A 10,109-nucleotide genomic window follows, 5' to 3' on the forward strand; every position below is an offset into this window, starting at 1 on the left:
AGTATTATAGAAGTTATATTCCTGAACATAGGAGCAGTATTATAGTAGTTATATTCTTGTACATAAGAGCAGTATTATAGTAGTTATATTCTTGTACATAGGAGGCAGTATTATAGTAGTTATATTCTTGTACATAGGAGCAGTATTATAGTAGTTATATTCTTGTACATGGGAGGCAGTATTATAGTAGTTATATTCTTGTACATAGGAGCAGTATTATAGTAGTTATATTCTTGTACATAGGAGGCAGTATTATAGTAGTTATATTCTTGTACATAGGAGGCAGTATTATAGTAGTTATATTCTTGTACATAGAGCAGTATTATAGCAGTTATATTCTTGTACATAGGAGCAGTATTATAGTAGTTATATTCTTGTACATAGGAGCAGTATTATAGTAGTTATATTCTTGTACATCGTAGACAGTATTATAGTACTTATATTCTTGTACATTGGAGACAGTATTGTAGTAGATATATTCTTATATGTAGGAGGTAGTATTGTATAGTATAGTAGTAATACATTTTAGGATTGACCTCAGCCCCCTTATGTAAACATCAGCATTAATTGGAATCATTCAATGTTTTCACTATTAAACCATGCCTCTATATCTGTGTAGACTTTGCTCTTGGGTAGACTCGGGTACTTGGAGCAGATCATGCAGAATCTTTCCCTCCAGTCAGTGTACAGTTTGACACCATATACTTGCCTCCAGCGGAGGAATTCTTGGTAGCGTAGTGGGGTCATTGTCTGTAAAAAGATTGCCAGATGTTTGGGAGATGGAAAGTCTGACACATGGATAAAGGAGTCGCGAGGTATAAACTTTTCATAGTTTTCCCGTGGTGGACCTAGTACAATCGGGACTGCCCCAGCGAGGAAGGCGTTCCTCCACAGCTTCTCTGTGATGTAGTCTTTATGGACAGAGTTCTCCAATGCCAGATAGAAGTAGTATTTGGACATCTTCTGGAGAAGACCTGAGGAGCCTAAAGGTTTCCTACTGGCTTTACCAAATACATCAACCTTGAGGTATGAAGAAAGCTCTTTGTAAAATTTTGCCCTTTCTTGAACCTGATGGTAGTTACTGACAACCCAGGAGACTAAACCTGTCTTCAGGGTGTCATTCCATCCCATGATCAAGTTCGGAACCATCTTTGCATACGGAACAAAGATATCTGAATCCTCTCGATAAGTCAATGTCCAGTTGAACGTGTTATTCCATTTCTCAAGACCTTTAGTATTGGTAGGAGATTCTAGAGTTGCCCAAACCCACATCTGCTCAGAAGGTCTAGGTCCAGTAGGCATCTTATGACCTACGGTCTGCAGTTCTTTGTGGTGGAAGACAACCACATTGCTATTATTGAACATGTTTCGGTCATCCGTCAGTCTACAGTTCTTGATGTTGTAGATGTTAAGGCAAACATCTCCTGAGAGGTTCATGGGCTTGTGGAATGGCCAATGCCAAATCAATATGGTGGTAATGGTGTTAGGAGAAGCCAAGTTTCCTTCAGAGTCCAAGAACTGAAAAAAATGGATGTTCCAGGCAAACATTGCCAAGGCAAAGATGCTTGCTAATGTAGACCCTTGCCTCAGTCTCCGCGTTATTGACATTGTACCTAGGGAAAGGCAGGAGATGATCCTGGTTAGACAGTCAACCCATGAAGACCTAAAACTATTTGGAACCCTACTGATCCCGAGATCATTGGCTTTGATACCTCTCAGTCATTTTAAATGAGGGTGATGACAACTACATGGCCTTCTCTGTATTTAGGGACACAATGGTGAGGAAGCCATAAGCAATTTCCACCATTCACTAAAATCTGAAATTCTTTCCCTTGGGAAAAGGTCCTTCAACCTACCTTAATGTGTAGTTGCTGGAGTCCCGGCTCGTAAAGTGATGAGTGTATAGAGGTCTGCAGTGTCATAAATCAGATTCATTGGCTGGAGGCAGTAAGTAGAGGCTCCATCACCCAGTGTCTACACCCCTCCGGATGGTTAGGTCCTGGGCAGGCACAGATTGTAGGCAGGTGTTTCAGTGGAGAGTCTGTGGGAAGTGTCTTCAGAGTTTCACACTCAGTTGCTTCTGCTTTTGGCCGTCTGTGCCCTCCTCCTTCCTTTCCACAAAACTTTGTACCCATAGTATTCCGGTGCTGATATGACTACACTCATCCGTTGCGCTATGCCAGTCATACAAGGACGACCTTCACCATAGACCATCAGTGGTAAAGTCTATGCCCCCATAGAACCTCATAATACACCTCAGCTTCAGAACATCATAATACACCTTAGCTGCTGCAGAGCCTCATTATACACACCTCAGCTACTGCAGAACCTCCTAATACACCTCAGCTGCTGCAGAACCTCCTAATACACCTCAGCTGCTGCAGAACCTCCTAATACACCTCAGCTGCTGCAAAACCTTTATAATACACCTCAGCTGCTGCAGAACCTCCTAATACACCTCAGCTGCTGCAGAACCTCCTAATACTCAGCTGCTGCAGAACCTCATAATACTCAGCTGCTGCAGAACCTCATAATACTCACCTCAGCTGCTGCAGAACCTCGTAATACACCTCAGCTGCTGCAGAACCTCATAATACTCAGCTGCTGCAGAACCTCATAATACTCACCTCAGCTGCTGCAGAACCTCATAATACTCACCTCAGCTGCTGCAGAACCTAATAATACTTACCTCAGCTGCTGCAGAACCTCATAATACTCACCTCAGCTGCTGCAGACCTTCTATCTGACATCAGGGGGCACAGTTTTGCTCTCTATGGAAAGCTACAATCAGGTGCCGAAAGTTATAACAGTAACTTGAGAGAATCACCCACAATATTTAGCAATCCGTACTATTACGGTAGCTGGTAAGTACTTCCCCTTTAAGAGCAGCATTTGCACTAGTTTTTATGTGGCACCGCACCCTGCTAGTGCCCTCTGCCACTGGGTCCTGGTTGAGGTTGGCAGAATAAACAGGAAACCAATACTCGGAGCAGGTTTGGTGGCATCTCATGGGCTTTTCATGCCCTTCGCTGGTTAGGATGAGCCAGAAGCAGCGTCTTATTGGAACATAAATTTTCCAATTTTTTTTTGCTGACTTTCAATAAATACATTTATTGGAAACAGTCAGCAAGCTGATGGACAGACAGGCCCCCGCAGCTTCTATAATGCCGGAGGGCATCAGATGTGTGTACAGAGCCTGGTATAAAGACAATGACAAGCTGTGTGCAGCTGGGAGATTTCAGCTCTGAAGCTTAACGCTTGCCTACATAGCCCTCCTTTGACATGCAGCCCAGCCCTCGTTGATATCATCAACATGAGTGAACAGGTCACCGTCTCCTACATTCCTCTCCTGAAATACTCTGCGCTGCTGGGAATGATCAGTAGAATGTTTGTCCAGATGACATCGTCGGGGCCCAGCACACTCCACCATGCTGGTGACATCACAATACCAGTGACATCACAATAGCTTATCCAGCCCTTTAAAAGCCCAAGCAGCTGGAGTGCCCCCATAACAAGACCAGAGTGCCCCATAAAAAAACCACCACCACCAATAGTAACAGACAATGGGATCCCCGATAACAGAAGCAGAAAGTCCAGAGAGGTCCTACCAGGAGCACAGAGCCCCCATAACAAAGCTAGAGCCAGAGTACTCACATGAAGGCCTTATTACTGGGCCTCAGTGCCCCATAATATAGTCAGAAGGCCTTATAACTGGACCAGAGTGCCCCCATAATATAGTCAGAAGGCCCTATAACTAGACCAGAGTGCCCCCATAATATAGTCAGAAGGCCCTATATCTGGACCAGAGTGCCCCCATAATATAGTCAGAAGGCCCTATATCTGGACCAGAGTGCCCCCATAATATAGTCAGAAGGCCCTATAACTAGACCAGAGTGCCCCCATAATATAGTCAGAAGGCCCTATATCTGGACCAGAGTGCCCCCATAATATATTCAGAAGGCCCTATAACTGGACCAGAGTGCCCCCATAATATAGTCAGAAGGCCTTATAACTAGACCAGAGTGCCCCCATAATGTAGTCAGAAGGCCCTATAACTAGACCAGAGTGCCCCCATAATATAGTCAGAAGGCCCTATATCTGGACCAGAGTTCCCCCATAATATATTCAGAAGGCCCTATAACTGGACCAGAGTGCCCCCATAATGTAGTCAGAAGGCCCTATATCTGGACCAGAGTGCCCCCATAATATATTCAGAAGGCCCTATAACTGGACCAGAGTGCCCCCATAATATAGTCAGAAGGCCTTATAACTAGACCAGAGTGCCCCCATAATATAGTCAGAAGGCCCTATAACTAGACCAGAGTGCCCCCATAATATAGTCAGAAGGCCCTATATCTGGACCAGAGTGCCCCCATAATATATTCAGAAGGCCCTATAACTCGACCAGAGTGCCCCCATAATATAGTCAGAAGGCCTTATAACTGGACCTTAGTGCCCCCATAATATAGTCAGAAGGCCTTATAACTGGACCTTAGTGCCCCCATAATATAGTCAGAAGGCCCTGTATCTGGACCAGAGTGCCCCCATAATATAGTCAGAAGGCCCTATAACTAGACCAGAGTGCCCCCATAATATAGTCAGAAGGCCCTATAACTGGACCAGAGTGCCCCCATAATATAGTCAGAAGGCCCTATAACTAGACCAGAGTGCCCCCATAATATAGTCAGAAGGCCTTAAAACTGGACCTTAGTGCCCCCATAATATAGTCAGAAGGCCTTATAACTAGACCAGAGTGCCCCCATAATATAGTCAGAAGGCCCTATAACTGGACCAGAGTGCCCCCATAATATAGTCAGAAGGCCCTATAACTAGACCAGAGTGCCCCCATAATATAGTCAGAAGGCCCTATATCTGGACCAGAGTGCCCCCATAATATATTCAGAAGGCCCTATAACTGGACCAGAGTGCCCCCATAATGTAGTCAGAAGGCCCTATAACTGGACCTTAGTGCCCCCATAATATAGTCAGAAGGCCTTATAACTAGACCAGAGTGCCCCCATAATATAGTCAGAAGGCCTTATAACTGGACCTTAGTGCCCCCATAATATAGTCAGAAGGCCCTATATCTGGACCAGAGTGCCCCCATAATATAGTCATAAGGCATTATTACTGGGCCTCAGTGCCCCCATAATATAGTCAGAAGGCCCTATAACTGGACCAGAGTGCCCCCATAATATGGTCAGAAGGCCCTATAACTGGACCAGAGTGCCCCCATAATATAGTCAGAAGGCATTATTACTGGGCCTCAGTGCCCCCATAATATAGTCAGAAGGCCCTATAACTGGACCAGAGTGCCCCCATAATATGGTCAGAAGGCCCTATAACTGGACCTTAGTGCCCCCATAATATAGTCAGAAGGCCTTATAACTGGACCAGAGTGCCCCCATAATATGGTCAGAAGGCCCTATAACTGGACCAGAGTGCCCCCATAATATAGTCAGAAGGCATTATTACTGGGCCTCAGTGCCCCCATAATATAGTCAGAAGGCCCTATAACTGGACCTCAGTGCCCCATAATATAGTCAGAAGGCCCTATAACTGGGCCTTAGTGCCCCCATAATATAGTCAGAAGGCATTATTACTAGACCAGAGTGCCCCCATAATATAGTCAGAAGGCCCTATAACTGGACCAGAGTGCCCCCATAATATAGTCAGAAGGCCCTATAACTGGGCCTCAGTGCCCCATAATATAGTCAGAATGGAAGCGTTTCGCTTGGGGGACGCATGGTGACACGGTCACTTTGGTTTTTGGTGGTTATGGTTGGTGGTTTTATTGTTTTGGTCTGTGTTGTGGTATGTGGTGTCCCCCCCCCTTGTTATTTGCTGGTCCAGGTTCTGTTTCTGCCCGGCGACAAGTTCTCTTGGGTCAGTTGTCCATTGGTCCAGATGTCCAGCAGCGGGAAGATGATCTTCAGCTGATTGGAGGAAGCCTTCTTCTGCGGGAAGCCTGTGGGTTTAAAAGAGAGGACATGGCCGTTAGATGGTCGTGACCAGCGCCCACCCGCCCTTATAGTCGTGTGGCTTATTTGGGCGATATTGTCGCCCAGCTAATGCTCGGTGGACTTATTGGCTGATATTTTATTGGTTATTGATTACTTTATTTATTGATGGTTATTTATTAATTATTTATTCAGTAAATATTTATTTATGTAATTTGGGTGAACCCGAATAAAGCAGCACGGCCGATTTATCCAAAGTTAAGTGTCTGGTTTCTTATTTATTCTCTTAATTGAAGTAATATGTGACCTGTGTCACCACGTCCTATAACCAGACCACAGTGCCCCCATAATAGAGCCAGGATGTCCTATAACTGGACCACAGTGCCCCCATAATAGAGCCAGGATGTCCTATAACCGGACCACAGTGCCCCCATAATAGAGCCAGAATGTCCTATAACTGGACCACAGTGACTCCATTATAGAGCCAGAATGTCCTATAACTGGACCACAGTGCCCCCATAATAGAGCCAGAATGTCCTATAACTGGACCACAGTGGCCCCATAATAGAACCAGAATGTCCTATAACTGGACCACAGTGCCCCCATAATAGAACCAGAATGTCCTATAACTGGACCACAGTGACTCCATAATAGAGCCAGAATGTCCTATAACTGGACCACAGTGACTCCATAATAGAGCCAGAATGTCCTATAACTGGACCACAGTGCCCCCATAATAGAGCCAGAATGTCCTATAACTGGACCACAGTGCCCCCATAATAGAACCAGAATGTCCTATAACTGGACCACAGTGCCCCCATAATAGAGCCAGAATGTCCTATAACCGGACCACAGTGCCCACATAATAGAGCCAGAATGTCCTATAACCAGACCACAGTGCCCCCATAATAGAGCCAGAATGTCCTATAACTGGACCACAGTGCCCACATAATAGAGCCAGAATGTCCTATAACCGGACCACAGTGCCCCCATAATAGAGTCAAAATGTCCTATAACCGGACCACAGTGCCCCCATAATAGAGCCAGAGTGTCCTATAACCGGACCACAGTGCCCCCATAATAGAGCCAGAGTGTCCTATAACCGGACCACAGTGCCCACATAATAGAGCCAGAGTGTCCTATAACCAGACCACAGTGCCCCCATAATAGAGCCAGAATGTCCTATAACTGGACCACAGTGCCCCCATAATAGAGCCAGAGTGTCCTATAACTGGACCACAGTGCCCCCATAATAGAGCCAGAGTGTCCTATAACTGGACCACAGTGCCCCCATATTAGAGCCAGAGTGTCCTATAACTGGACCACAGTGCCCCCATAATAGAGCCAGAGTGTCCAATAACCGGACCACAGTGCCCCCATAATAGAGCCAAGATGTCCTATAATCGGACCACAGTGCCCCCATAATAGAGCCAGGATGTCCTACAACTGGACCACAGTGCCCCCATAATAGAGCCAGGATGTCCTACAACTGGACCACAGTGCCCCCATAATAGAGCCAGAGTTTCCTATAACTGGACCACAGTGCCCCCATAATAGAGCCAGAGTGTCCTATAACTGGACCACAGTGCCCCCATAATAGAGCCAGAGTGTCCTATAACTGGACCACAGTGCCCCCATAATAGAGCCAGGATGTCCTACAACTGGACCACAGTCCCCCCATAATAGAGCCAAGATGTCCTATAACTGGACCATAGTGCCCCCATAATAGAGCCAAGATGTCCTATAACTGGACCACAGTGCCCCCATAATAGAGCCAGAGTGTCCTATAACTGGACCACAGTGCCCCCATATTAGAGCCAGAGTGTCCTATAACTGGACCACAGTGCCCCCATAATAGAGCCAGAGTGTCCAATAACCAGACCACAGTGCCCCCATAATAGAGCCAAGATGTCCTATAACCGGACCACAGTGCCCCCATAATAGAGCCAGGATGTCCTACAACTGGACCACAGTGCCCCCATAATAGAGCCAGAGTGTCCTATAACCGGACCACAGTGCCTCCATAATAGAGCCAGGATGTCCTAAAACTGGACCACAGTGCCCCCATAATAGAGCCAGAGTGTCCTATAACTGGACCACAGTGCCCCCATAATAGAGCCAGAGTGTCCTATAACTGGACCACAGTGCCCCCATAATAGAGCCAGAGTGTCCTTTAACCGGACCACAGTGCCCCCATAATAGAGCCAGAGTGTCCAATAACTGGACCACAATGCCCCCATAATAGAGCCAGAGTGTCCTATAACCGGACCACAGTGCCCCCATAATAGAGCCAGAGTGTCCTATAACTGGACCACAGTGCCCCCATAATAGAGTCAAATGTCATATAACTGGACCACAGTGCCCCCATAATAGAGTCAAAATGTCCTATAACTGGACCACAGTGCCCCCATAATAGAGTCAAAATGTCCTATAACCGGACCACAGTGCCTCCATAATAGAGCCAGGATGTCCTACAACTGGACCACAGTGCCCCCATAATAGAGCCAGAGTGTCCTATAACCGGACCACAGTGCCCCCATAATAGAGCCAGAGTGTCCTATAACCGGACCACAGTGCACCCATAATAGAGTCAAAATGTCCTATAACCGGACCACAGTGCCTCCATAATAGAGTCAGAGTGTCCTACAACTGGACCACAGTGCCCCCATAATAGAGCCAGAATGTCCTATAACTGGACCACAGTGCCCCCATAATAGAGCCAGAATGTCCTATAACTGGACCACAGTGCCCACATAATAGAGCCAAGATGTCCTATAACTGGACCACAGTGCCCCCATAATAGAGCCAAGATGTCCTATAACCGGACCACAGTGCCCCCATAATAGAGCCAGGATGTCCTACAACTGGACCACAGTGCCCCCATAATAGAGCCAGAGTGTCCTATAACTGGACCACAGTGCCCCCATAATAGAGCCAGGATGTCCTACAACTGGACCACAGTGCCCCCATAATAGAGCCAGAGTGTCCTATAACTGGACCACAGTGCCCCCATAATAGAGCCAAGATGTCCTATAACCGGACCACAGTGCCCCCATAATAGAGTCAAAATGTCCTATAACCGGACCACAGTGCCCCCATAACAGAGCCAGAGTGTCCTATAACCGGACCACAGTGCCCCCATAATAGAGCCAGAATGTCCTATAACTGGACCACTTTGCCCCCATAATAGAGCCAGAATGTCCTATAACCGGACCACAGTGCCCACATAATAGAGCCAAGATGTCCTATAACTGGACCACAGTGCCCCCATAAAAGAGCCAGAGTGTCCTACAACTGGACCACAGTGCCCCCATAATAAAGCCAAGATGTCCTATAACTGGACCACAGTGCCCCCATAATAGAGCCAAGATGTCCTATAACCGGACCACAGTGCCCCCATAATAGAGTCAGAGTGTCCTATAACCGGACCACAGTGCCCCCATAACAAAACTACAGCCAGAATACTGCATCGCCATGACCGACCTGTCCCAGACTCCACCAGTCGGTAGACATATTGTCGCAGACTATGACGACCATCAGCAGAGCTTGCCCACTTGATACAGAAAGCAGAAGCTCCGCCTCTAAATGCAGACCACGCCCACACAGAGTGCCCCCCACAACAAAGCCGACCCCCCCCCAGACTCGTAGATTGGTACGATGTCTACCTACAGCTGGGTTCTACTTTGCCCATACTGCAGGCTGACAGCCTGGGAGAGGCATGTGTAGGATACAGCTGGGTGCTACTTTGCCCATACTGCAGGCTGACAGCCTGGGGGAGGCATGTGTAGGGTACAGCTGGGTGCTACTTTGCCCATACTGCAGGCTGACAGCCTGGGGGAGGCATGTGTAGGGTACAGCTGGGTGCTACTTTGCCCATACTGCAGGCTGACAGCCTGGGAGAGGCATGTGTAGGGTACAGCTGGGTGCTACTTTGCCCATACTGCAGGCTCACAGCCTGGGGGAGGCATGTGTAGGGTACAGCTGGGTGCTACTTTGCCCATACTGCAGGCTCACAGCCTGGGGGAGGCATGTGTAGGAAACAGCTGGGTTCTACTTTGCCCATACTGCAGGCTGACAGCCCTGGAGAGGCATGTGTAGGGTACAGCTGGGTGCTACTTTGCCCATACTGCAGGCTCACAGCCTGGGGGA

At 47.3% G+C, this 10,109-nt stretch overlaps 1 protein-coding gene across 1 annotated transcript; it reads right to left on the reverse strand.

Annotated features, from left to right (window-relative positions):
- Positions 1-392: 392 nt before the first annotated feature.
- Positions 393-2,027, reverse strand: FUT7 (fucosyltransferase 7). Its single transcript, XM_044268467.1, has 2 exons — positions 1,857-2,027; positions 393-1,613 (listed from the first exon to the last, which is right to left on the reverse strand). Exon 2 carries the CDS (start codon positions 1,606-1,608, stop codon positions 574-576), a length of 1,035 nt encoding a protein of 344 aa, XP_044124402.1. The 5' UTR covers positions 1,609-1,613; positions 1,857-2,027; the 3' UTR covers positions 393-573.
- Between the last annotated feature and the right edge of the window lie 8,082 nt (positions 2,028-10,109).

This window comes from Bufo gargarizans, chromosome 9 (assembly GCF_014858855.1).
Source record: "Bufo gargarizans isolate SCDJY-AF-19 chromosome 9, ASM1485885v1, whole genome shotgun sequence".
Taxonomy (NCBI): Eukaryota; Metazoa; Chordata; class Amphibia; order Anura; family Bufonidae; genus Bufo; species Bufo gargarizans.